The 27701-nt window shown below is 46.2% G+C and overlaps 2 protein-coding genes and 1 pseudogene across 12 annotated transcripts; 2 read left to right on the top strand and 1 right to left on the bottom strand.

Annotated features, from left to right (window-relative positions):
• Nucleotides 1-218: 218 nt before the first annotated feature.
• On the bottom strand, nucleotides 219-4978 carry ARMCX3 (armadillo repeat containing X-linked 3). 4 transcript variants are annotated; one of them, XM_045800296.2, is made up of 6 exons: nucleotides 4820-4970; nucleotides 4668-4717; nucleotides 4210-4317; nucleotides 3854-3914; nucleotides 3523-3593; nucleotides 219-3245 (listed from the first exon to the last, which is right to left on the bottom strand). In XM_045800296.2, the coding sequence occupies exon 6, from the start codon at nucleotides 3097-3099 to the stop codon at nucleotides 1960-1962; it is 1140 nt and encodes a 379-aa protein (XP_045656252.1). In that variant the 5' UTR covers nucleotides 3100-3245; nucleotides 3523-3593; nucleotides 3854-3914; nucleotides 4210-4317; nucleotides 4668-4717; nucleotides 4820-4970; the 3' UTR covers nucleotides 219-1959. The 4 variants fall into 4 exon arrangements, with proteins under 4 accessions (XP_045656252.1, XP_045656250.1, XP_045656251.1 ...); XM_045800294.2 differs by lacking the exon at nucleotides 4668-4717 and having other exon boundaries at nucleotides 4820-4978; XM_045800295.2 differs by lacking the exon at nucleotides 4668-4717 and having other exon boundaries at nucleotides 4210-4289; nucleotides 4820-4976.
• A 4948-nt stretch (nucleotides 4979-9926) lies between these two features.
• Nucleotides 9927-12825, top strand: ARMCX6 (armadillo repeat containing X-linked 6). Of its 8 annotated transcripts, XR_015723275.1 has the most exons (5): nucleotides 9938-10048; nucleotides 10353-10442; nucleotides 10763-10878; nucleotides 11190-11280; nucleotides 12192-12825. XR_015723275.1 is itself a non-coding variant. In XM_045800299.2 (4 exons), exon 4 carries the CDS (start codon nucleotides 11332-11334, stop codon nucleotides 12232-12234), a length of 903 nt encoding a protein of 300 aa, XP_045656255.2. In that variant the 5' UTR covers nucleotides 9932-10048; nucleotides 10188-10442; nucleotides 10763-10878; nucleotides 11190-11331; the 3' UTR covers nucleotides 12235-12825. The 8 variants fall into 8 exon arrangements, 7 of the variants coding, with proteins under 7 accessions (XP_045656260.2, XP_045656255.2, XP_045656258.2 ...); XM_045800299.2 differs by having other exon boundaries at nucleotides 9932-10048; nucleotides 10188-10442; nucleotides 11190-12825; XM_045800302.2 differs by having other exon boundaries at nucleotides 9932-10048; nucleotides 10188-10430; nucleotides 11190-12825.
• Nucleotides 12826-14962: 2137 nt separating this feature from the next.
• LOC123794080 (delayed-rectifier potassium channel regulatory subunit KCNS3-like) lies at nucleotides 14963-27327 on the top strand (annotated as a pseudogene).
• The last annotated feature ends 374 nt before the right edge of the window (nucleotides 27328-27701 follow it).

The following is a 27701-nucleotide window of genomic DNA, read 5'->3' on the forward strand; positions in this document are numbered from 1 at the left end:
GACAACATTAAGGCAAGTATATGGAAGCCTGGGGCTGGAAGCAGATGGTAACTGAACAGAGGATTTTACCCTTTCCTGATCTCGCTAGGAATATGTTGTGGAGGGTGGTGAGATCCTGTCTGAGGAAACACAGAGTCCTGGGAAATAAGAAAACCTTATTCCTCTGAGAAATTATTTTAACAGTTGTCTTGCAGGAATGACAGAACTCTACACACTAGTCACTTAATAAATGCTAACCTTTATTGGTGTTATTATTTATTAAATGACACTGACACATGGCAGAATGCCCCCAGCAAAACAAAGGTCAACCAAAAAAAAAAAAAAACTGTCAACCTTGCATTCTAGGGAATTAAGGGTGCTCATTTTTTTAAATTAACTGCTCTGCGCTAGAACATTCTGTTTTGCATGTATTATTTAATTTTACCTTCATGACAAGCCCCATCTTCATCACTCATCTAGCATTTCAAAGAGGGAACTTCAGCCTGTCTCATTTTTAATCTAAATTGTTTTCTACTCAGTACATGCTCCACCCACCTGCCTCATTCCCAACACTTCCTTTTTCAAAAATTTCCAAAAACCCAATATTCATTTTGTATAAATAAGAACATATAGATGAATACAAAGTAAAAAGGTAAAGATCACTCATTATCCTTCCACTCAAATATACCAGTTACTGTTTGGATAACTATAATTCCATAGTGGTTAGTGTCTACTTTAAAATATGTTTTACTACCTTCAAAACAGAAATGGAATCATTCTAGGAACACTGCTGTCTAACCTACCTTTCTCATTTAACAATGCAGAATGAATATCTTTTCCTGGCAATATGGATTTGAATCAACATAATTATCATATATACCGTGTGAACATTCCTTAATTTACTGAACCAATCAGGTGTGCCAGACACAGGTTGCTTCCAATTCTTACTATTTGGGACAGTGCTGGGATAAATAGCCTTGTACATACAGTCTTTAGCCAATTATTCAATTATTTCCTTAGGACAAAGGTTTTACATACTTTAAGGCTTACATGTATTACCAAATGGCCCTCCACAAACCTATACAAACTCAATGTAAACCCATTCTTCCACCAGGGTTTGGTAGGATCCATCTCTCCACAGCCCCATAGACTGGTGAGAGAGAGACCTATCTGAATTCCAATTATTCTTTCTAGTTAAAAATATTTAATGGCTCTTGGTGTTCAGTGGGGTAATATTCAAACAGCTCTCCACAAATTGCCTTCACTCAGCTTTCCAAATTTATTTACTTCCATTCCCCCCACTCTCCACTCTTAAGTAGACCAGTCTCTTCACTGTCATAGGAAGAGCATTCCTACCTCCATGCCTTTCTCAGCCTAGCGCCCGCTCACTCCCCCTCTTGGAAAGCCTACCTAACTACCCCATTCAGGACTCATTAGATGGTGGCTTCCTCCAGGAATCTGTAGCTGACTATATATCCCACAGAAGCCTATGCTGTCCTCTGGGAGCACACATTTGACAATGAGTATATGCTCCAGATATTGTTATCTTTTTGTTTGTATATTTCTTATCTCTCCAACTAGATTATAAACCAAAGGACAAGGATGGTCTCTTTCTTTTTCTTTCTTTTTTTTCAGCATTAACACACAACTTTATTGATGATACACAAAGTTAATGCAAATGACAGGAGGGAGCTTACTTACGACCAACTGGTTCACTGTCACCCAAAAGAAATAGTAAAAATATTTCAATCTAGGCAGTGAGATAAAAAGCAACAAACATGTTTTCAGAACAGGTAGTGATATTCATTCATCCAGCTTAGACCTGAAAACCAACTCAGATAAACATCAGCGTTGATGATGATACAATGATATTCATCACTCAAAATTGGCAGCTGAAAGGGTTCCTTTACCATATAAACAAGGTGGAGAAAAAGGAATAGTTTACAATGTGTGTTGCTTCTAAACTACAAAATCAAGAAGTTATTCCTGGCTCTTTGGGAACATACGCTCAGCCAGTTTGGCCATGAATTTCCCAACCTTGACTTTCACCAAAAAATCATGGTGACTTTCTATCCCCAGGATCTTGTCAGCACACACTTGAAATTCTTTTAAAAAGAAAAACAGTGAACCTTCGCTGAATTGATTCTGAGTAGGTTCATTTTCTTCCCATTTAAAATTGTCATTTATGTTCTCAAATATCACCAGAAGTTTAAGAATAACCTCTTTGTTCTCCTTCTTATTAAAGAGGGAACCCAGCGAAGATGGTACTTGGGCCCTGAGCAGTTCTCTAGCCATGGCTGGATTTTCAGCCAAATTCAAAAGGAGTTTCAAAACCTGGAATTTGGTTTCTTCGTTGCCCGCTGAGAATAAACGAAAAAAGTCTGAAATGGAATTAGCAAGCATGTGCTGATACTCATTAGTAACAGTCATATTTGTAAGCAATCTTAGTCCAGCCAGCTGCACCGATGAGTTCAAGCGAGAAGTGATTGTGTCATCACACACTTGATTCATGTATATCTTAAGCCTGCGCTGATTTTCAGCATTCACACTCAAGTTATTCAGGACAATTAAAGCCTTTTCCTTAACTATGGGATCCCGAGTATTGAGAATCTTTGCTACAATTGGGAGACCACCCAGATCACGAATAATATCTCTGTTAAATGCATAAGCGGCATTGTTACCCAGAGCAATTAAAGCTGCTTCAAGAATATAAGGCTTTTCAGACATCTCAACCAAGCAAAGAACTTTCTGCAGCTCTTGAGGGGACAAAATAGTATCATCTGAATTGGGGGAAGCCCGTTTCTGAACAGCCCGGCGAGCCCGGGTAGCCCTGGCCCTTGCTCTGGCCCTTGCTCTGGTTCCAGCCTCAGTCCCAATCCGGGCCCAAGGTGGGTACCACACTATACCCTTGTTCTCACTGCTCTCATCATCGTCATCAGACCAGTCATTGTACCGGGCCCCAGGGCAGTCCCCGACGTCATCCACATCCCCAGACCCACCCTCAGCCATCTTCTCCTTGTTCTGTTTTCTTCCCCGGGTCAGTCTATAAATGCAGTAGCAGGCTCCAGCCCCGATCACCAGTCCCGCAGTCACCCAGCCTACTTTCCTGGCGTAGCCCATGCAATCGTCCCTGACAATAGCAGGGACCAAGGAACAGAGTATTCACTCAGGCTGGGAGAGGAGGGCTATGGGCCTGGGGGCAGGCCTGTGGAAGGTGATAGTCTTCAGCCACTTCAAGGCCACAGTAGCTGATACTGGAGGTGCACCTGGGGGTGGAGGAAGGAAATGGGGTTTGAGTTTCTCTTTTGTGTTGCCCCAGGCACAGAGTTGCACAGAAGGGCAGGAGAGTCATAAATGAGTAGTTGGTAGGAAATGCAGATTGTTAACAAGCCCTCCATATCCTCCTCCTTTCACCCTCCCTCTACTCTCCGGAGCCCACCCTCTCCCCAAGCCTAGATAAAGGCAATGGAGCCCTTAGTCTCTGCTGGGGCCTCAGCCACCCCAAGCTCGGGTGTCCCCAGGGAGTGGCACTGTTGCACTAACCTCCTCCAGACAGGCAGTTTGTCCCTTCTTCCCTCCCCTGGAGGTGTGCCACGCCCAACAACCCTTGCAATCTGCAGAGAGACCAGAGCCAGTGAGAACCGAGGACTTGATGGATCGATTGTTCACATTCGTAGCCTTCCTGATTCACCATCCAGGCTGTCAGATTTTTTTTAACCTCTATGCCATCCAAAACATGCATAAGCCTGCCCCTTCCCTAACCTGAAACAGGAGGTATATTTAGGGAAATAAGGTAGGATTGGGTGAGCTTGTCCAACTGTGGCTGATTTCCAGCCCCTCCCCCATTTCAGGCAGCCCCCACGCCTACACCGACCTCTACTGATCCGAGGAAACTTCCTCTCTCGCTTCAAGTAGTGCCACCTGCTACAGCAGACCTGCAGGATGACAGATAGAAAACATGGGGACTAAGTGCTGTTGAGAGAGGAGGATTATGAACAAACTCTCTGATAGGTTTCCCTTCTGTCATTCTCCCCAACCCCCACTTCATACCCCCCCCGCGACACACACACACACACACACACACACACACACACACCCTGAACGCCATTTCACCACAGTCCCGAGAGTGCAAGAAACACACTCAGCCTCAGCCCTAACCTAGATTATTGCCATCTCTGGCTTCTCCCTACCCCCACCACCGCCCCTCTTAGGGTCCCCTGATCGTCTTACCCTCAAATCGACCTTCACCGATTGGGGTTAATTTCCTTCCTCTTCTCTTGCCTGGCGTAGTGCCGCAACCTACGGAAAGACTGGCAACCCAGGAGAGACTCGGACCCCCTAGACACAGAGCCATGGTCAGGAAGACAGAGCCACAGTCAGAAAGACGGGAAACGGCCGCTACTGAGCGCTTGGTGGACGACCAGTCCCCAGAACACGAAACTCTTTCCTAATTCAGAGGCCTGGTTGTCAAAGGTTTTCCACCCTATTAACCCCTCTCAAGGTTCTGCCGACATCACGTTGCACCTTCCCTCTCCCCAAATGTCCAGCCTTTCCCCGCCGGCGCTGTCCTGAAGGACTGGGGGGCCAACACCCAGGCCACAGCTCCCTTTCCGGATTACGTCCTCGGCTCCCAGCAGATTCCCAACTCCCCGTTCTCTGGGCTCCTCCCCAGACAGCCCCCAGCTCACCATTTCGCAGCATCGAAATGGGCTGCGGGCGGGACAGATGTCTTGGAAAGCTGGCGGCGAGTGGAAGAGACGGCGGAGGCGCCTCAGGACCCGCGACGGTCTCCGCCCTACGCCCTTGGCCCCCCCCCTTATGGAATCTCCCAGGCACTGACCTGCAAGAATCCGGGACAATTTCCTTCTTCTCCTCCTCCTTCCCTCTGCCGCAGGCCCGCTGGCCCTCAGGGCAATGGGGAGCTGGTACTCAGACGGGAACAAGGACCAGAACAAGAAGGACTTCTGCACACGTCAGCTCTTGGTCACGTGAGATCTACGTCATCCACCAACTCGGGTCCCTAATTTCCCCTCCCACCAGCAGTGCGGCAGAAGAGGGCCCGCCCCCCTCCATTCCCTCCCCCACACCAGGCCTTGTTACTCTTTCTTCTTTGCTAATCCCATCTCCCCGTAGTTGTGTTTGCCTTCCTCGGATTACCAGGAAGGGACAGCATCTTCCCCTGGGGCTACCGGCCACTTGGACTTTTTTGAAAAATTGCCTCTTCCTTCCCTAAGCTCCTGGGACAGCAACCTCTCCTTCAACCTCCCCTCCTCCCAGCTATTAATGTCTACCATTTCCTCTGAAATCTAGTCCCAGATCTGAAACGAAAAAGCCATCAGAAAAGGAGACCTGAAGTGAGAGTGTGTTTTTTTATTTTCTTAATACTTGTTTTGTTCTTTTTTGTCCTGCCCTCTCCCGCCCCCAGCTTGCATTCTTCTGTGAGAAAAAAAATTACTATAAAGCTATTTTCATGGGGGAGGGGAAGAGTGGGAGTTGGGAGAGTGATGTTGGGTGATGGCCTCCAAAAGCCCCACAGTTTCTCACTCGTGGGGAGTGTCACTCCAAACAATCTTAATGTCTTGAGGCCTAGCACATAACACAACCCTGAATGAGCTCATTAGAGTGTCTGAGATTGCATAAATCTTCTGACTAGGCCAGTGTTCTAAACAGGAGAGCGGCGGACTTTCACTTGCATCTGTGAGCAAGGAAGAGGTATGCAACCCTCAGAAGGCAGTTAACACAGAAAAGGTTGAGTAGAAGTCACAGTTACATAGTGGGTATCTGTCCAAAAAGGCATGCACACTGACAAAGTAAGCAGCATAAAAGAACATTATGCAAAATTCACTTGGATACAAATAGAGAATATCACCTTCAAATAAAATAAGTATTAGAGAAACACTGAGACCAGGAGAAAATTGGCTGAACTCGGCCTCTAGTAATTAGTGTGGAGCCATTTCGCTGACTGGTTTGGTGAGCTCAATGATTCACCTTGTCAGCAATGATTGAACCTTTTTTTTTATTGGGAAAAGTAATAAAAATAATGTCAGAACATTGGGATCTACAATGGGATAGTCCTTAATAGTTCAGATATAAGGTTATTATCTGAGTATAACTTTTACAATTCACAGACCACACAGGAGTGAATCAAGAGACTGGAGAGTTTGGGAATAGGCAGAACTCCAGAGAAGTTCTGTGTAACTTCTAGGCGGCAGTACTAGGATATGACTGAAATTTAGCAAACAGAAAACCAAAGCAACTGTGTGACTCTGTGTTCGGAGAAAGATCATGTGCAGCATGGGGCTTATTCAAGCATGGGAATGTATGAGAAGGAGAGTCAGAGGAAAGTGTTGGTAGTTCCCACCCAAGCGCTGTCTGGGGAGAGGGGGTCCTGGCTAAGATGAATGGAACATTCAGCTTTCCTTGGCAGAGCCATCCCCATAATGTGTAAGAGTACTTCGAGCTTCCTTAACTGAAAGCCACTTCTTAAGGTGAACCAATGCCCTTACTCTGATTGCAGTTTCACCAAGCAACTTCTGAGGTTGCGGCTTCCTAAGTAGTAGCTTGCTTACAGAGAGAATGGACTGGTAAAACTGACAGAAACCTCCAGTACCCTCTGACAGTTGTTTTTCTCAGGGTAAATTTTCAGTTGTCACTCCTGTTGGTACTTAGCTTCCCTTTTGGCCCACTTAAAGGGAGGGAATGCAGAGATGCACGGGTTCCGGCGTTCAGACCCAGATTTATTTATATAAGTCTCTATGAACGGCGGTCTTTTCTTGGTACAGACCTCTGCTTTCAGATAAACTCAGGGGTTGATCATGCAACAATGAGGGCAAGAGGCTGAACCATAAATAAAACCCTGTGGAATCCTGTCAGGAAAGCCGGGTAACTTTGGCTTAGAATACAATCCTGTGCATCACCATTTCTGAACCGTACCTCTCTGATGTTCAGTGAATGTGAAAATCACAGCTAAGACATTTTGTGGCACATAGGCCCCCAGCACCTCATTCGTAGCTGGACAATGGGTTCACATCCAAAGTCATTAAAAGGCTACAGCAAACCAACCACAGAGAAAAAAATTTATGTTTCTCTCTGCGAAAAGAAAAGAAGTACATTTTACATTTTACAGACCCCCTTCCTTCCGCCCAGCAAAAGGGTGGGCATTGTGCCCCAAAGAGACCAATTCAATCCTCTCTTACTAAAATTTAAATCTTGAATACAGATTTAAAAAAACAACTGAACGATGGCATCCTGAAGAGACTGTCTGTGAATTCCTCCCACCTATCCCCCTCAAAGCTGACCTTGGTCTGCAACACTCCCTCATTGTTTCAATTAAACCAGGTTTGGGTTCTGTTGCCTGCAACCAAACAAAATAAACTAAAACACAACACAAAAACAAATAACATAATACAAAAAGTAATATAGCTTTTTAAAATAAAAATCTTCTCTCTATATTTTTTCTCACTCTCTATAATCCTATTAGTGTTAGCGTCTGCCGGTCCTTTTTTGTTTGGGGGCACTCTCTAAGACACCCATCACCTGGGACCACACACCAATTGGAGCCAAAAGGTTCCTTTCAGCAGTGGCTTCACATAGCCTTCTGCAGGCTCAGGAACTTTTAACAGGCTTGTCTGAGGAATTGCTTAAGGATTTTCCTTTTTGGCTTTTGAAACAGTATGTCAGGCAAATAACATGGTGATGGGTGTATAATGGAGAGCAAACCAGATTTTAAATGCTAGTTTCTAGGTTCCCCGGTCAAAATTGTGGATCTAAATGACAAAGAAGAGAAATTGAAAAGGTTATCATTCCCCTGGAGTATAGGACATTTTAGAGAGGGAGTGGATTCAAACGGGAAAGGTCTGACAGGGAAAAAGTCTGACAGACTGGGAAAATGGTGGTCGGGGAGTTACACATTGGAATAACCGGAAAACATACCAAAGTGGGGGAGGGTGATATTTTATACTAGTAAGGAGAAGGAAGAGTGGCGCTTTTGTCCTTGAAGCTTAGTTAAGCTTTACATATTCCTTAGTTCTTTCTAATGTATATATTCAAAACAAACAAAAGCCACTTATATAATTACTTAGCAGCCAAAAATTGAATGATGGACAGTGAGATTTGTTAGTAAAGCTTCATAAACAGAATTCGCTTGTCTAGGAGAAGAAAGTAAAGGGAGACAAAAAGAACAGTAGAAAGAGATGATGCAGAACAAATGTGGTAAGCGTTTTTAGAGAAAAGGGGGGTAAACCTGCTGAAGGAGTTTGGACTATAGAACTTTGGAGGAAGACCAGAAAGTTGTGATGTGTTCTTGACTTCTGAATATTCACCAGCAACGCACTCTGGGCTCCCTGGCTCACCTCCTGAAAGGGCCTCCCCCACACAGGGGCCCCTCACAGGGGGAGCTTCCTGCTGGAGTGTCATATTTCACCGTTCTAAGAAAGAGGCTGCCTGAAGGGTCTATATTTAGAGTATGACTCCCCAGCAGGGACAGCTGAATGTCTGGGGACTAACTCCTGCATACTTTGTCCCTGAGTTCTGGGATTATTCTGAGGGGCTTGTATGGGTGCTGCAGTGAAATTGTAACACAAGGCAGGGAGTGAAAAGGCCTCTCTCAGCTGGTGCTGACTGCTTGGCATCCTGCAAACTACGCTTTCTGTGAGGGAAGAATGACACAGATTTCAGGGGTGGTGCAGTGATTCACAGTCACCCACAGACCCTCAGCGCTGTCGCCCCTGGAAGATGGTGAGCACTAGCTGCTGCTAGGGTGACAGACATACAGGACGTGAGCACAGATCCTGGAGACAGCCCCCCCCCCCCCCGTGGCACGATTAAATGAAAATTCCACCTGCTAAGCCTCATTTCCATGAGTGGGATAACAGGGACAACTCTAATTTATGGATTATTTCTGAGTTACACCATGAAACTTCAGAATAGATTTTAAATAAAGACTTTTGAATGAAAGACAGGCTAACATGAGAAGTTACTAAGTTCTAACATAAGAAGTTACTGAAGTTCACCTGAACGGTAAGATTCATCTGAATTTAGGGTCTGCATAAAGTCTGTCCTTTGAAGCCAGAGTGAAAGCCATCCAGCAATCTTTTATGAAGTTCTCACCCATCTGACACTTAATACTACGAGTTCAGCCAGGAATAAGAAAGGGATAGTGATTCACTTATCAAAAATGGCCACGATTAAAACACTGACCACCTCACCATAGATTCATTTTATCCACCAATTTATAAATCATCTGAAAGCACACTGGTTTTGTTTGTAAGGATATGTTTTTAAATTTTAATATGCTGTTTGAAAGCTGCTATTTCCTGTGTAGTCAGCAGAAAACATTTTCATCAGGGTACAAATTAATTTAACCAAATCAATGAGGCCTCTCTATTAACTGGGAAATCTTGTTTATGACATACATATATATATGTATGCACACAACATATGTACATAACTCGAATTCTTTTTTCTCCAAGTGAAATTGATTTATTATATTTTCTGGTTACAGAGTAGTCTGGCTTGAGTCAATAAAAAAGGAAGGATGAAATAGAACATAAATATATGAAAAATATTAATAAAAACCTCACTACTAATTGAGCTTCCTTTTATGCCACCTCCCAGCCCCAAGTTTGGTGCAGAGACTGGATGTGCGAAGGGGTAGAAATTAAGGAATGGGGGGGGGCAGGCGTTTCAGAGCCAAGGAAAGGATAAGAAATTTCCCCCAGAAGAAGTAGAAGTAACAGCAGACCCACGAAGAGATGCGGCCCCTTGGTCTACTTAGAGAAAGGCAAATTCAAACACAGAGAGCCACGGCCACTTCTGGCTTAATGGTATTGTTATAGAGGAAAAGAGTGACAGGGCCCAGTGCGAAGGGGGGAGGTACGGGGCAGGCTGGCGCCTGCCGCACTGCTTGTGGGAGTGGAAATTGGGGGCCAGAGCTCACTGGTGACGTGGTCGTCACGTGACCAAGAGCTGCCTAGAGCAGAAGTCCTGCTAGTCGCCTCCGTCTGGGTACCAGCCCCCTATTACTCTGCAGGCGTGCGAAGGAAGAAGGAAACTAGCCCCGGACCGCGAGGTCGGTACGAGCCTGGGCGCTGCTTAGAGGCGGGTGGGGACAGGAGAGGGCCAAGGGCGCCCCGGATCCAGGTTCGGGCTGATCCGGGCTGTGTCCCCTTCCCGCCTAATTTCTAAATACCGCCGCCCCCCCTCCCTAGTGCCCATTTAGTAGAGAGAACCGGCGGACTTCGGGCGCGGGTGAGGGGAGTGAATGGCGGTGGCCAGAGACTCCGAAGAAAGGTGCCACAGTCAGGGTACTCGTGTCCCGAGTCCTGCTCCGTCCACCAAGCACTCCGTCCCCTCGGTTCCCTGCCTGTTTGCAGGTTTGTAGGTCTGTTGGCCTATAGGTCGCCTCAAAAGTCGTGCCGAGGGAAGGAGCGAACTGCCTTGGGACCGTGCAGGTCCGTGTGAAGGTGGGATGAGCCCTGGACCCTGGCTGGGGGTGGCGCTGGGGGTGGCGGAGGAGGAAGGGCTGGGATCTGCGCGGGCCGGGTCCGAGTCGCCCTCTCCTGGCCCCTTCTTTCTCCACACCCCCTCCCATTTCGGCGCAGGGAAAGGGGTGTGGCGGCCTTTGCTGGGGAAATGGCGGACGATAACGAGGGAGGAGGGGGGAAACCCGCGTGTGGAAAGTCGGGAAGGTGGGAGAGATATTTTGAAGTCAAAGGCTGGAAATGCAGGAAAGCGGGTATTAGGACCCGTCTTCTCAGTGCTGATCCATCCACAACACTTTCAGTTCTCCAAAGCCAGCTATCTGTGTTTCCGACCTTCTGCCAGACTGTCCATCAATCTCCCTGGAAGGAGCACTGACAACAGAAGACGAGGGAAGAAGAAGAAATTTACCTGATTTTGGTAAATTGGTTTGGTGGGAGAAACCTGCCTGTGAAGCTTTGGGGGAGGGGTTGGTGGTGGAGGAAGCATGTTTGCTTTTCCTTGTCACCCTCCTGGCTATCATAGCACAGCCCCATCCCCTGCCCTTTTCTGTAGGGCCTGGAAGAGAAATGGTGGGTCCTGAGGATAGATAGAGGATGACAAAAAGGAACAAATAAATAGTTTCCTAATAATCCACCTCTCTCAACCAGAACTCAAACTCCACTCTGTTTGTGTAGTGAGGCACAAACTCAGACACAGCACAAGGCCCTGATACCATTTTGCACCCATAGATTCATCACAAGCTACAGGAGCCCAGGAGAGGCTGAAGAGGACTACGCCCCACCATTCCTCACCCTGGCCCTGAGAAGCCTCCTCAGTCAGGTGGAACAAGGCCCTCTCCTGTCCTGTCCCAAGGCTGGCACGGGCTTGAGCATGGGCCGGGCTCGGGAAGTAGGGTGGATGGCTGCAGGACTGATGATTGGGGCTGGTGCCTGCTACTGTGTTTACAAACTAACCATAGGAAGAGATGACAGTGACAAGTTGGAGGAGGAGGAAGAGGAATGGGACGATGACCAGGAGCTGGATGAGGAGGAACCTGAGTTTTGGTTTGATTTCACAACTATGGCTCGGCCCTGGAGTGAGGATGGGGACTGGACTGAACCTGGGGCCCCTGGTGGCACCGAGGACAGGCCCTCAGGTGGGGGCAAGGCCAACCGAACACACCCAGTAAAACAGCGCACATTCCCCTATGAACATAAAAATACTTGGAGCACTCAAAGCTTTAGAAATTTCAGGTGTGTACTTGACCTCTCTAAGTGTCCTTTCATTCAGGGGAAAATGTGGTTTGCTCAGCCCAAGGATGCTGGTTTTTCATTTAGCCATGATATCAATAGTCATTTGGCCAGCCTCTCCATTGTTAGAAACACGATCCCCACTCCCGGCCCTGCTATTAAGGAGATGGCTCTCTGTGCTCTGGATAACTTGAACGCAAGGGTTGAAAATCAGGGCCAGATTAAGATGTACATCAATGAAGTGTGTCGGGAGACTGTGTCACATTGCTGCAACTCGTTTCTGCAGCGGGCCGGATTAGATTTGTTAATAGGCATGACAGTTATTAATAACATGCTTGCCAAGTCCGTTTCAGACTTGAAGTTCCCTTTGCTATCCGAGGGAAGTGGATGTGCTGAGGTTCAGGTTTTGAAACTGTTGATGGGTTTGTCTGAAAAGCCGGTCTTGGCTGGGGAATTGCTGGGTGCCCCAATGCTGCTCTCACTCATGTCCCTCTCGATCAGGAACGGAAACGCACAGGTTCTGCCCGACACCCTGGCCTCTTAAATGGCCATCTCGAACGGAACAGAGCCGAATCCACCCAAACCCCTCTGGCGAACACACGCTCGTGTTCTCGTTCAAAGAATCTGCCGTGGGTGCTGCGGAAGATCCAGCCTTAGCCAGTCACCCCACCACGGGGTGGAAGTTACACTTGCTACATCGAGGACCACACTCTTCTGGGCCAGGCAGGGGTCCCCCCAGAGCTCTGAGTAACTTCTGGATTTTGCAGTCTGCGGGCAGCGTGCATTGTCAATCACTCCCTTGCGGCCTTCCTCCTGTGCTAAAGGGATCCTTTCAGCCGCCAGCTGTGGCTACAGAACTTCCTATGAGAGCATCGGGAGGGAGGCCTTGCCTGTGGTGGTCTCCCTGTCCGAGCTGGACCATTTTGTGGAGACCAGGCACGTGTCGGGGCTCGTGCTGAAAACGCATCCGTTGCCGCTTAGGTTGAATTCTTTCCCATCTACTCCTTCTGCTATGCGAGCTGGTGGCTGGTGAACCCATGCCTCCAAAGAGGACTCTCCCCTTCTCTGTGCTGTGCTGACTTAACCTCCATTTGTATGTATCATCAATAAAGTCGTGTGCTTTGATTGGCAAGAACGAGACATGGAACTCGTCCTTGCGTTGACAGTCCACATGCAGAGGAAGACAAAGACAGGCGACCAGGGCTAGGTGACTGGGGCCTTAGCTCCCTGACTGGGGCGCGCTCACCAGTGCTCGCAGGAGGCAGGGGTAGAGGTGGGCTGGAGGGCTCAGGATAAGCCTCCAGAAGGGGCTGGGGGCCAGGGAGCAGAGGGGGGCTCGTGGAATTAGGACTGCAGGACACGGCACGTGTGAAGCAAGTGGCACAGTGCCTGGCACCAGGAGCAGAGAAATCCCTCGATGAAGCTGTTTGCCCCTGACTGCCAGCCTGGGCACGAAGGTCAGTATCCTTGGGGTCTGTCTACACATCCTTGGGGACCACTTGGCAAGCCATCCCCGCGCATTTAATGCACAAGTGTGGCAACGGTGGGTGCCGCTCGCTGCGTGCCCACGTGGTGCAGAGCTCTCTCCTGCGACGTGGCCGGGAAACCTACTTCCAGGCCCACTCCCTTCCTTGGGACCCCAAGCCCAAAATCCTGGCAGAGAGAGAAGGCTTGGCCCCCTCTTCCTTTGGGGGAACCTCCTTTCTGCCCTCTCCCCGGTCCGTTCGGTGACATCCAAGAAGGGGCCAGTGGAGCCCTCCACGAACTCGCCGTCAGGGTGGCAGGGCAGACGCTGGGGTGGGTGCCTGGCAGGGCTATGGCCAGCCTGTCGGGAGAGACATGTCTGTCACCCCCCCATCGGAGCTGCCGGCACGCCCTGGAGGAAAGGGGGAACCCAGCCCTGTGCAGGGAACCACTCCGTGGATCTGGACGACTCATGCGGCCGCCCCTCTCCACACCGCCACAGCCCTCCCAGCAACCCTTGGCCCCTGCATCACCGAAGCCAGCTCCCCTGCGTGTTTTTGATGTGTCGGGCAATGGTCCTCTTCCCCTAAGGCCTGGCCCACAACACAGGCAACAGGAAGCTTCCCTTGGGCAGTGCCGCCTCTGTGCCTGGTGCCCTCTCCTGGTCTCCCTGGGGTGCTGCTCTGGGCCACCGTGCCCTGGGCATCAGCACTCTGTGCCTGCTCTGCCTTCTGGCTGCTCTCCTCCACACAGACCATCGTTTTACTTGTTCCTCCTTTCTCCCGGGGTTTGGGTGGCAGGTGGATTACATGTCTTCCGCTTGTACCCACCCCCCACCCTTCGGGCTGACTAGCAGGTATGGGTGCCCGCCAGGTCCGAGGACCATCTCTGGGGAATCTTCCAACCTGCAGTGGGGACACTGCCTCTCCGCAGGCACTGGCACCTTGGATGGCCAGCATGTGACTTGTGCTTGCTGTGACAACACACGCCCGGCAGGGCTCACTTTCACTCACACACACACACACACACACACACACACACACACACAGAGGGGCACGCCCTCCCCCGCACCCGCCCCCAACCCGGGCTTCCTCTGCTGGCTGCTGGGCCCTGTCAGGATTCCTAAGACTTGCTAATGTGACCAGCCCTTTCTCCCAAGCCAGCCTCAGGGGGGCTGGGCAATGTTTCCCGCGTAGGAGAGCCCTGCAGACAGCTCCCACACCCACTTGTCCCGACGGATCCTGCTTGGCCAATGCTGTCTTCAGCGACACCTCTTCACGCTCAGCCTCTCGAAGCTCAGCAAAAGGCAGAAGATCTTCTCCTTCCTCCTGGCTCGGGGTCCCAAACTAACAGGCACCTCCCCACTGCTCTGCGCTCTGCCAAACCCCCATTCGAGCGCTGCCACAGGCAGTTGTCCCCCGTCTCCAAGGCAGGCCCTTGGCCCTTTCAGGCCACAGCTGACTTCTGTCACAGGGAGGGTCTTGGAGACGTCCTGCTGGTCTCCTGAGCCGCTGTCTGTCACAGGGAAGCCTGTGGGCGTCCGAGGGTCTCCAGGGTGGGGTCCTGGCCCAAGGCAAGGGCCTCCTGTGCATCTGCCGGCACTGCTCTCCCCCAAACACCTCCCGAGTCTGGTAGCTCGGGCCCCTGGCCTGCCCTTCGTCCCCTGACTGGTGGCCGTGCCAGGGCAGGAGCCCTAGGGCCAGTGGAGGGGATTCGGGAGCATGCCTGCAGTCAGGGCCTGATGAAGACCTTCAGAGGCTGTCAGCGCCAGGAAGGCCATGGTGCGCCCCCCCCATACCTAATTCAGAATGGAGGAGCAGGGGACCACCAAGCACCAAGCTTGCCCACCTGCCAGCTACACGGAACAGATTCTTCCTGGGCTTCCCCGTGGTAAACATTTGACAAGGGCATCAGAGCTGCAGCTTGTCACGCTCTGTGGGGAAGTGCCCTGCCTTGATGGGCCCGCCCCAGCCGAGCCTGCCTCTTGGGTACATCTGGGGGACCGTCCCCACAGACCGCCTTCCAACCGCACAAAAGGCCTGGTCTTGCTTCTTAACCGTCTTCTGATGACGCCTACACTGGGGCCCTGTAGGTATGGGCTGCACACTAACTCCCAGCGCCCCCCCCCCCTCCGCTTGCTACCTCTCCTGGGGATCCTGGGATCTGACCTCCCTGCTCCCCGCCCCCTGAAGTGCACACACAGGAGGTGGCAGACATCAGGCTTCCCAGCCCATGCAGCCAGTCCCAGACTCTGCCTCCTCACCGGGACCCCACGTGCCAGGCTCCAAGCAGTCTCCTCCACCAACCCCTCACTTTGATGCGCCACCCACAGATAGGCAGGGCCCGCACCAGGTCAGTCTGTAAGGCGCCGCAGCTCCATTCAGCTTAGGGTTTGTCAGCTGTGGCCAGGGCTGGCCCCAGGCTCCCTTCTGCTGCCCCCCTCCCCCTAGATGGTCTAAGAGGCAGAGGGGTTTCTCACACATTCCGGCACAGGCCTGCAGAAGATTGGCCAATCCCTTGTCTGCTACACAGGCTGCAGGCATCACCTCACACTCTGCTACTTCCCTCCTCTCTTTGCTCCTGGCCTCCTGTTTGCCCTGAGGGCAGGCTCCTTTCCCCTTATTGCCTCTTGTTTTTGTGTGTGGCTTAGGATGTCCTCCCCCAGGCCGGATCACAGAAAGCATCTCCTGTATGGTTTGCTCATTTCCACTGAAAGGCTTGTCTCACAGGTCTACTTGGAGTTTACCTTTGTGCAAGGTGGGAGGTGGGATCCAACTTTGCTTCTTCCCCCCAGCGGATAACAGGTTACCCCAGCACCATTTGTCACTCCTTTCTGATGCTGCGGTGGGCACACCTGAGGTCCTCATGCTCCCAGCAGCAGAGCAGCCCCTCTGTGGCTCCCTGGTGTGAAGTCTCCCCTGAGGCACACCTTTCTCCCAGGAACCTCTAACTGACTCGGGGACCCTCAGCTCCCTGGGGGCCCTACGGCAGGAGGGCTGTGTGTGTCAGCAGGGAGGTGGGTGTTGGGGCTTGTGAGCAGGCCTCTGCCCCAGGTTCCTTCTCAGGACGTATTCTGGCCCACAGGAAACAGGAACCCCGTGCCCTGGCTTACTTTAACAACATGGGAAAGTGGGGACTGGCTTCTTCCCTCACCAAAATTAGTTGGTTTGTGTGAGAGAAAAACAAGTTGAATAAAGTGCACTGTGTGTATCTTCATAAACATCATCTGCGTTATTGCATCATTATACGATTTTACATTTTCTGAGATTGTATAAATTCTCTTTGTAAGAATACACACAGAATGGCACAGCAGTTTCTACCTCCTGACAGATATATTGGGCTTGCATGGGAAAAAGTCACTAAGAGGATCATTTTTTTTCTGTTTTCTTGTTTCTTTTGAATTTTGTACATATATGTATTTTCATTCTAAAATTTAATAAAGAACAATTACTGTTGATTTGTATAAAATTCCTGATGTAGCGTTGTCATTCTACAGTCATTTTTGTGAACTCTCTTATTAGTTTTCTTATTTTTCTTCTTTCTGACTTTTAAGTAGATATACATAGTTTACGAATTATGACAGTTTTATCTCTTCCTGTTCAATATTTTATAGCTCATTTCTTTTTATCTCATTGCACTGTCGAAGACCTCCCGAACAACAGTACTGATGATACAGTGCATACTTGTCTTGTTTCCCATTTTAATGGTCGATGTTTCAGCAGTAAGGTTGATGTTTGCTGCGTAGGTTTTTGAATAAGTAATCTATCCTATATTTTTATAAGAGAATTTATAAAGCAGTCAAAATGAGTGAGCTAGATCTCTATATATCAGTCTAAACAATTTTCAGAAACCTAATGTGTGAAATAAGCAATTTGTAGAAATATATGGGTAATGCCATTTATATAATTTTAAGCATATGAAACAATGCTATATATTATTTTGGATGGATATATTTCCAGAATAATTTAAAATGGGTACTGAAAGATGCACATCAATTTTACAATATCAATCACCTCTGGGAAGGGATGGAAGAAAGTGTGACTCTAACAGCATATGTAACTTACTTTGATCTGTTAATACAAAGATATTAAACAAATACAAGACAGTGTTAGTGTTTATAAATTATGGATGATATATACATATAATCTCATTTTTCTCTGTATCTCTTCTTTTAATTACAAAGAAAAGTGCATTATTTGCCCAATACAACCAATAAGAAAAGACCTTCACAGGGGTGCCTGGGTGGCTCATTCAGTTAAGTGTCTGCCTTTGGCTCAGGTCATGTTCCCAGGGTCCTGGGATCAAACCCCGTGTGGAACCCTGTGTCGGGCTCCCTGCTCAGCTGGGAGTCTGATTTTCCCTCTCCCTCTGCTCCCCCCTTTTCATGCTCTCTCTCTCAAATAAATAAATAAAATCTTTTTTAAAAAGACCCTTACCAAGGCACATCCTCAAGTAATTTTAGAATAATAAAGATTAAAAGGAGACCCTAAAATCTTTCAAGGGTAGGGGGAAAATCATCTAAAAATCATATTGGCATCAGACTTCTTATTCATAACACTGGATGATCAATGTCAATGAATAAATGCCTTTAAATCCTTAGAAAATATGCTTTTCTCTGTTATTCTATCTCTAAACACACTATCAAGTAGTTATGTGGAGACAATAAAGATGTTTTTAAGACTGAAAGTACTCAGGAAGTTTATCTCCTGTGGACCTTCTCTTAGGAGTTATTTGAACATGTCCTCCAACTAAACAAGGTAGTACTCAAGTCAAAGGGAAATACAGAGTCAAGGAAATGGTGAACCAAACTCGGGAAAGCAATAAAGGTTAGTTTTAAGATAACAGCTAAACAGCACACTTGGTTGACCAGACCAAAGTGGAACAAAATGGCAGAGGATTTGAGGTAGTGGGTGAACTCATGAACAAAAGGGGACTTGGTAAAATCAGTTGAGAGGTTAGAAAAATTAGAGGCAAATAAGAGAGGAAAAACAATGAGCAGAACTTCTAAGAAAATCTTATAGTAATGGTTCCCAATGAACCATGCCTTCTTGTATCCATACTATTGTGTAGTCCTTCCCACATTCACTCTGGACCTGGCCATGTGAATTTTTTTGGGCAGTTTGAACATAAGCAAACATGACCCATGAAGAGGTTTGAACAGTGCATTTTCCATGGGGCTTGCACTCTTCCTACTCTGAAACCACCATGTGTGGAAGCCCAAGCTAACCTGCTGGAGGAAAAAAACATGCAGAATAGACATGAACTGTTTCAAATGAGTACGCCTATGAAGATTTGCCAGATAAAAGAGAGGACTCCCAGTTAAATTTGAATTTCAGATGAGCTTAAAATATTTTTCAAAATAAGTGTGCCCCAAACATTTCATGGAACAAACTTATACTAAAACAATTATTAATTATTTGAAATTCAAATTTAACTGGGCATCTTCTAGTTTTATTCCTTTATCTAGCTACCTTAGCTACAGGAAAATCAGCCCCCAGCTTATCTGCCAGCTGGCTTCAGCCACATGAATAACCTCAGGCAAGACTGGCAGAAGAACCACTAGTTAAGCCCAGTGCAGATTCCTGATCCACAAAATAATGAGTGCGTAAGATGGCTGTTTTAAGCTACTGAGTTTTGAAGTGGTTTTTTTACATAGTAATAGACAATAGATATACAAAAGAAATATGTCTACTTGCTCCAAATATGCAACAAATTAAGATAGAGTTCAGCACTTGACGGTGTGTAAAGAAAAAGAATTTATTGAATCTCGAATCTAAGAACAGTATCCCTTAAGTGACTCAAGAGCCTTTACTTTGGATTCCAGAACATTTCTAAGAAACTATAGTGGGCTGTGTTAAATCAAAAGCTAATCCCAGATGTCTCTGGGATCTGACCATTCCAGATAAGATGGGCAGGTTTGAACTAGCTCCTAAGTTATTAAGTAAATATCCCCAGGGTAAGCTGCATTGGTACCATGATAAAACTTACACCTACTTCAACCACACCAGAAGACAGGAGATAAGTAGACCATGGCTGCGTGGCTCTCAGAACAGTCGGAAGTGACCAAATGGATATAGAAGCAACCCTCTAACATCCCACAAAAGATCTAGGTTTAACTTGTGAAAGCACCTGAGGGAGTCAGTTGGTGTCATCATCAAAGCGATGCCTTCATGGCGTCTTGAAAGCAAGAGGAGTTTGCTCTTCTAATGGAAGGAATGCTGCTCATATTTCTTCATTATATACCGTATGTCTATGTCTATTTATCTATCTATCATCTATCTATCTATCTATCTATCTATCTATCTAATCACCCATATCTACATAGTAAGTTCCAGTTTACTTTTACATTATGTTCTATAACAACTGAGTCTCCCAGTAAAGTTTTCTGCTTTCAACTCCAGAAGTTGAAAATCATGAACAGAATTTAGTTGGTTACAACTGTATAAAATGATGCTCGTTGCTGAGCCACATAGTGTCCTAATACTCAAATCTATTTTGTATAGTTTTAGAAAATGACTCACATATCACTTTGGGGATGCTATTTCAAGTAGGCAAAAGACTTAATACAATACAGTTGGCAGAACTCGGTTTGTAGAAGATGATAAAAGAAGAAAGGACAATAGAGCTGGCATCCTCATTCTATGAAGTGAGAAGTGAACAAATCCTGGTGGAAGTTTAAGAAAAAAATTAATGTTTATGAACATCATTTAAAGTTACATTTAGCTACTTTCTTTATTTTAATTTATTTCATGGCCTATTTCCTCCTTCAGAAAGCAAGCTTCATAACTGCTATCTCTGTCTTGCTTGCTACCAAACTCCGAATGCTTGGAATAGTGCCTGGCACACATGGTGCTCAATAAATAGTTGTTGACTGTATGATTAAACTAGGATTACTAACAATACTGTAAACATTAGGAATAAGAGAGGGGGAGAAAGAATTATGAAATAAATGAACTTCAGTGTCCTATTTTTGTAGGGAAGGTCATTAGAGGTACAAGTGTATTTTTGGCATTTTGAAGATAACCACAAGAATAGTTCTCAGTCTTGGCGCTACTAACATTTTGGGCTGGAGACTGTCCCGTGCATTGCAGGATCCCTGGCCTTTATCCACAAGATGTCAGTAGCGCCCTTGTCCTAAGTTGTGACAACCAAAAATGTCTCCAGACACTGACAAATTAGCCCTGGGGGGTACAAAATTACCCTGGTTGAAAACCACAGTGACAGAAGGAGCTAAAATCAGAAAAGTTAAAAAAGATTGCCCCTGGACTCTAGAGAGTGGTACTATGTCTAGGGAAGAACGGGAGGGGAAATTATTCATTTTCATCATAAATTCTGTACTAATTGTACTGTTATCATATGTAGGTATTGGTCTGAGAAATATTAATGTTTATAGAAAACCAATAATGAAGTGGAATCAATGAGACTTTGAGACAAGCTAGCAATACAGGATGAGGGAGAAGGAAGAAGTCAGGAATAACTAGGTTTTGGCAGGGGCAACTGGGTGGATTGTGGTTGTATCCGCGGAGACAGAGAAGACAAAAGGGGGAAATGTTTTCATATGCAACTGGAGAATGATGGCTCCAATTTCAAACATGTTGAACATGAAAAAGCTGCAGGATATGCAATCTGTAGGCATTAAATAAATTAATCATGAAACTCAGGACATATTGACTTATGAGTCATCAACATATAGGTGATAATTGAAGCCATAGCAGTGGATGAGTTTCCTGAAAAGAGAAGAGACCTGAGAGCAAGACCTCAAGATATGGAGTATGTTACATTCTGGGTTTTTTGATGCTTCTGCATTTTAAAAATTAATTAAGATCATATGGTAAATGTTTAATTCATTTTTAAAACAAATTTATCTTGGCAAACCTAATGCTTTTTTATTGAAAATATTTCAAAAATAAATAGATAAGCACAAGCTCCTGTCCAAAATCAGAATTGCAGCTTTAATGCTACACAATCAAATTGAGTAGGCACTGAGCACTAATTATGTGTGAGGCAGATGGAGATTCAATAGTAAACAAAACAGTCACCATTCTTGTGTTCATAGAGCTTACCATGTAGTGGGGAATACAGGCAAAGAGAACAAAAAATACAGTGGAGTGTGATGAATGCCAAGAAAATTAGTGATGAAAAGCCACTTCAACTAAAGATGCAATAGGATGTGATTTAAGCATCTTTTGTGTTACCCGTTTTTCTCTTAATAAGCATGAGCTCAGCTGCCAGGACAGGAAGAAACTGTGGTGTATGTTTCTTTGCCCCCTGTGCCGTGTAGTAAGAAAGCTCAGAAAGGCTGACAGAAAACATGGGGTTGTTCGCCTTTCTCGGCCTGACTAGAGACTTTGTCAAAACCAAGCCTGGGAGTATACTGAGCTCTAACTCCTTCACAGACAGCGTCTCCATTAATTTAAATTGGTTTTATGCTTGACAGTCTGTTCAGTTAATTTTCCAGGAAATCTCTAGTTGCGTTTCTACATTCTCAAGTCAGCCACTAGATAATACTGAATTTCAGAAAGGGGAGAGATGGTTTGTATATTTCTTTCTTTTTTTTATTGTAGTAAGAACACTTAATGTGAGAAATATCCTCTTAATAAATTTGTATATTTCTTAAAGTTTAAGAAGCATGCACAAATTGACAACAAGAGCCACCACGGAGCAGAAGAACCATAGTAAGAAGCACAGATAAATGGGCAAAATAAGAAATAACAGGGACAGGTTAATTTGCAAGAAGTAATCTGTCCCCAAGGTAGCATTGGAGATGAGTCTTCCCACAAGCAGCAAGGAAGAGGAGAGACTGAACATTCAACAGCCTCTTAGCTACCTCTGTCTAATGACTTGGGACATAAGGAAAATTCTTCATATCAAGGAAAACAACTCTGACGCTTGTCTTTGATGGGCTTTCTAAAAAAGAACTGGTTCAATAAAATCTGATATCCCTCCAAGATGGGGAATCAAAATGGAACGGCACAATAGGTAAAGACAGGTAAGAGAGGGAAAGAGAAAAAGTACCTGAAAAATTCATGGCAGATAAAGAAAACTCATCTGAAAAAAAGTAGATGAAAATTGTCACCAAATATTTCCCCACGAATTAGAAAGTTTTAATGAAGCAATTAAGCAGGAGCTCCAGAAAGGGATGGCAAGATAAGAATGAACTACAATATGAGCCGTCAGGCCTCAGGGAAAATGTAAGAGAATCACAAAGAGGAAAGCAAAAATGACAAACACAGGGAAGAAAGAAACAATAGCAAAACTCTAGCAATTAATGTCAAGTCTATGTAAATTTAGGACAAAGACCAAAGCAAATGTGGTGATTATGGTTATGGAACAAATGTAGTGGTGATAACCCAGATGAAAGAGAAATGATATAATTAACAGCAATTGGGAGAGGAAAGAAAAAGGTGTGAGGTAATGTAAATATGTTGATTTTTTTATCCTTAGTAGCTGCAGTCAAAAGATACCACTTAAAGCGGACAAACCCGGCAATAAGGGTCTAAGTATATTCAGTAACACAAAGGGAAACACTAAGAAATATAACTTAATCAACAAAAATTGGGTAGATAAAAAGAGGAAAAGGAGAAGGGAAGAAAAGGAAATATGTGTAAGCATTGAATCATTATTTGTAATATCAAGAAAAAATGGGGAATAAAACACTAAATATCCACATATAGGGGACTGACTACATAATTATGATATATTTATGTAACAAAATACTATTTGGCTATAAACTAAAAAAACATTTTTATGTAGTGATAGCAAATGATTGACAAGATTATTATATGTGTGTGAGTGTATATATATATATATATATATATATATATATATATATATATAATTCCCTAGAATTGTGCACAAGAAACTGGTAACATTGTCTGTGGTGGGGGAGCACTGGTAGTGGTGACAGAGAGGTGAGAAGATTTTTAACGTATGCCCTTTGTTATCTTTTGAACTTTGAACAATTAGGATGTAACTAATTTTTTAAAATAAATTAAATTTAAGACGAAAAGTAAAGAACTGGTTGACCCATCTTTGCTCAGCCGTGTGGATATCATGTTATGTGAGATGCCCGATATATGCTTTGTAGAGCTTCCTAACTCCACATACAGTGTTTCTTGTTCTAACCCCCAAGGACTGAGGCAAATCATATAGGGAGGGCAGTGTCCTGGTTGCCCACTTGGCCCCCTGCATCCCTCCCCATTCTTTTTTTTTTTAAGATTTTTTTATTTATTTATGTGGCAGAGAGACAGCCAGCAAAAGAGGGAACACAAGCAGGAGGGGTGGGGGAGGAAGAAGCGGGCTCCCAGGAGCCCGATGTGGGGCTCGATCCCAGAACGCCGGACCACGCCCTGAGCCCAAGCAGACGCTTAACCGCTGTGCCACCCAGGCGCCCCATCAGAGCTAATTTTTAAAACTCATAGCCATCTAATATTACTCAGCCATCGGAAAGGATGAATATTTACCATTTGCATCGATGTGGATGAAACTGGAGGGTATCATGCTGAGTGGAATAAGTCAATCAGAGAAAGACAATTATCATATGGTTTCACTCATATGTGGAATACAGGAAACAGCACAGAGGATCTTAGGGGAAGGGAGGGAAAACTGAATGGAAAGTCATCAGAGAGGGAGAAAAACCATGAGAGACTTTAAACTCTAGGTTGCTGGAAGGGAGGTGGGTGGGGGGATGGGGTAACTGGGTGATGGGCATTAAGGAGGGCACGTGATGTGATGAGCCCTGGGTGTTATATACGCAACTGATAATTGTTGAACACTACATCTGAGAGTTAAGATGTACTATATGTTGGCTAATTGAATTTAAATTTAAAAAAAGAAAAAAAAAGAAAAAGAACCTCATAGCCATCAATTTAGAGTTTTGCTAAATTCCAAAAGCTCTCATTATGTATCAGGAAGCAGGCCTGGAATACTCTGACTATAGATCTTTGCTAGATGCTATAGGTGGTGAGAACTTGGAACCTAAAGGAAGTGTCCATCAGAGAGGAATTTTGTGGAGGGAGAGAGAAGGAATCACAGCCAGGCATGTCTCCTGGCTCAAATCAATCCCTAGATCGGAACCTTAGAGGGGGTGGGTATGAGAAATGACCAGATCAGATATTGGAAAGTCTCAGGGCATTGGGGTTAGTTTCTCACTTCCACAGGCACAAGCTTCAAAAAGTGTGGGGTCTGGCATGGGGCAGCCCAAGTGACAGGGTAGAAGAGGCTGAGAGAGAAGGCTGGTGGGAACATACTTCCCACCCCCCACTGCTCCCCCCACCCCCTCCCAACCCCGCCCATCACTTCCCTTACCTCCACATGCCCCTGCTGCCCTGTTTAGAAAGTCACCAAATCTATCTACTAACCAATTAAAAAGTCTGGATAGTGAAAATACAGAACTCTAGATACATATTTACACATTGACAATTGGTCCTTGTGAGATACAAATATTTATTCAATGGGAGACACATGACATGGTTATTTAAAGTACTTATTTGTGGTCATAACTTGAGCCATCAAACTACCCTTCCTTCCTTCCCAATCATCCCGTATCCATAGATTCAAGAACAAAGAACAATAGAATACCAAGGGCTAAACTTAATGGAGACCTTGCCAGGGTTAAAAAAACATGATTGAATAAACCAGAAGAACCAGTTTGAACTACTCCACTGCCAGGGGAGAGGGAGCAAGAGAATACAAAAGTAAAATGAAAAAAAGGAAAGGGTCTTTAGGGAGAATTGGGGGAGGAGGGGGGAAGAGCACTTGTGGAACAATAGGACTTAATTCTTTTCCTTTTTCCTCCTCTTTAGGAGTGACTATGGTGAAGCACTTGATCATTCCCCTTTTTTATTGCTGTTCCCAAAGCAGCAGAAACCACAGTTATGTCTAATGTGTTGGCACATGGACTAGGAACGGTGGAATCGAAGTAGAATAGCATTGTAAGAGAAGGTATAAGGACCATACCTATTCACAAGCGAGCAAAACCAGACAAATACATGGGAATAAAACCCCAAAAGAAATGGGAAAGATCATTATAAAGAAAGGTTTACTAAATGAAAGAGGGATTGGGATAAACGTGCCTAGATGGGAAAATTATAAAGATGCCAATGCTTGTCAATTAACCCATAAACTCAGTGCGATTTCAGTGAAAACATTAAAAATTGGATTCTGCAGGGACGGACGGACGGACAGACCGGGGCGGGCCACCTGGCTCTCGCGCCGCCGCCACCGCAGGCGCGGGGCTGTGTGCCGAGGCCTGATCCCTGCAGCGCGGGCGAGCGGCATCGAGAGCTCCGCGAGCCTGAGTCGCCTGGACTCTAGCAGTTCGCCGCGGAGTGCATGCCACAATGCAGACGCGGGGAACAGCGGAAACTTAGGATTCTGCAGATGTTCTGCAGACGACAAAGGAGCCCGTCGGTGGAGGATCCTATCTCACCCAAATCTGTGAGAGTGATTTCCCAGCAATTGCTCTGGGTGATACAACCAAAGAACAGGATTCTTCTCTACTTTTTGGCCACTAAATGCCTAGGTGCACCGCACATTCCGCGAGGGAAGAAGGGCAGAGCTTCTTGGATGATGATGGACATTCCACCGGACAGAATGAGGGCAGAGAGTGTGAAATCTACACCACAAGGGTGCAGCGTGAACTTCCTCATCTCCCTTCCCGTCCAGCTCCCTGCCTTCTCTATCCACTGTGGTGTTTGGTGAGTTTTTCCATCGCCCTGGACAAGAGGAGGAACTTGGCAATTTACACGGGGGGGGGGGGAGTTGCTTTTAAGCAGTGCGTTGACTAAAGCACTCTCCTGCGGTTTCCTCACACCAGACTCAGAAAGCTGCTTACCTGCCACTCAGAAGAGGCCATTCTGGAGCCGTGCGATGACAACAGTGAGGCCAATTAAGAGTACTATTTTGATCGGAACACCTCCTTGTTCAGATATGTTCTGCATTTTTATTACACGGGGAAGCTGCAGTGTCATTAGAGGAACAAAGCGTGTTTTTGTTCTGGCAGGAGATGGAGTACTGGGGCACCGAGGAGCTCTTCATCAGTTTCTGCCGCAGTAAGCGCGCTACCAGGAACGCAAGGAAGAAAACCACAGAGAAGGACTGGGACCAGAAGAGCAATGACGAGAGTACCAGCTCCTCCTCTGAAGAGTCTTGTCTGAGAAGGAGCTGGAGAAGTTTGACAAGGGGTGATTTGGTCAGCTCCCGAAGAAGATCTGGATTCGAATGGGAAACCCAGCCTACTGCCTGCCTGTCTGCCAAGCTCATTGCCATCTCCTCCGTGAGCATGATGCTGGCCTCCATTGTGGCTATGTGTGTCCACAGTATATCAGAGTTCCCGAATGAGGACAGAGAAGTGCATGACCCCATGCTGGAAGGCTTGGAGACCGCGTGCATCACTTGGTTCACCTGCGAACTTTGCCATCCGGCTGGTTGCTGCTCCCTGCCAAAAGAAATTCTGGAAAAATCCTCTGAACATAAATGGACCTCGTCTTCATGATTCCCTTCTATGCCACTTTGGCTGTAGACACCAAGGAGGAAGAGAGTGAGGACATTGAGAACATGGGCAAGGTGGTTGAGATCCTCAGGCTTATGAGAATTTTCCAAATTCTCAAGCTTGCCTGGCACTACGTAGGACTTTGATCTCTAGGTGCCGCACTAAGACACAGCTACCATGAGGTTGGGCCGCTGCTTCTCTTTCTGTTTGTGGCCATTTCCATCTTTTCTGTGCTTATCTACTCTGCGGAGAAAGATGACCACATGTCCGGTCTCACCAGTATCCCCATCTGCTGGCGGTGGGCCACCAGCAGCTTGACTACTGTGGAGTATGGAGACGCCCACGCAGTCACCTTGGCCGGGAAGCTTATCAGCAGCACGTGCATGAGCTGTGGCATCTTGGTGACTGGGTGGGTGTCTCCACATTATCTTCAACAAGTCTCCCTTTTGCAGAAAGGACACTGATGTGGACCAGAGCAGTGAGGACCCACCAGGGACGTGTCATGAGCTATCTTGCTTTAACATTAGAGATATCTGTGCACAGCAGATGCACGGCTTCACTACTGGTCTGTCTTCTATGGGAACTGTGGTGAGCAATCCCAATTCCACAGATGCTTCCAGCACTGCAGACGCTGAGAATGTTTATAACACAGCATCTTGGGACAATTGCACTGGAAAATGAACAGGGACATGTGTACCTGTATCTTGTGGCCCTTCCTGATGTTAGGTTAACACAGCTTTATAAACCTCAATGGGTTCATTAAAATCATTTAATTCTCAGGGTGTACCTTTCAGCCATAGCTGGACATTCCTTGCTCCCAAATGATAGAATCTTCTTTATTTTCCTCATTAAAGTGAATTAAATGCCTTGTTCTGAAAATTATTTTTTTACAAGACAGAGAGTTGTGATAAGATTTTGGGGAAAAAGGTAGATGGTATTGGGTGGGATTTATTGCTATGGCTTATGTATCAGTCTGTGTTTGTCATTTACTCACATGAGGCTAAGTGTAAATTACTGATAAGTAGACTCAAAGGACCAGCGACTGAAGATTACAA

The sequence above is a fragment of the Ursus americanus genome, chromosome X, assembly GCF_024610735.1.
Source record: "Ursus americanus isolate L20-20 chromosome X, mUrsAme1.1.p, whole genome shotgun sequence".
Taxonomy (NCBI): Eukaryota; Metazoa; Chordata; class Mammalia; order Carnivora; family Ursidae; genus Ursus; species Ursus americanus.

What these genes read in the sequence shown, in the direction of transcription:
- ARMCX3 (XM_045800294.2), bottom strand. Translation starts at nt 3,099, where the DNA reads ATGGGCTACGCCAGGAAAGTAGGCTGGGTGACTGCGGGACTGGTGATC.
- ARMCX6 (XM_045800304.2), top strand. Translation starts at nt 11,332, where the DNA reads ATGGGCCGGGCTCGGGAAGTAGGGTGGATGGCTGCAGGACTGATGATT.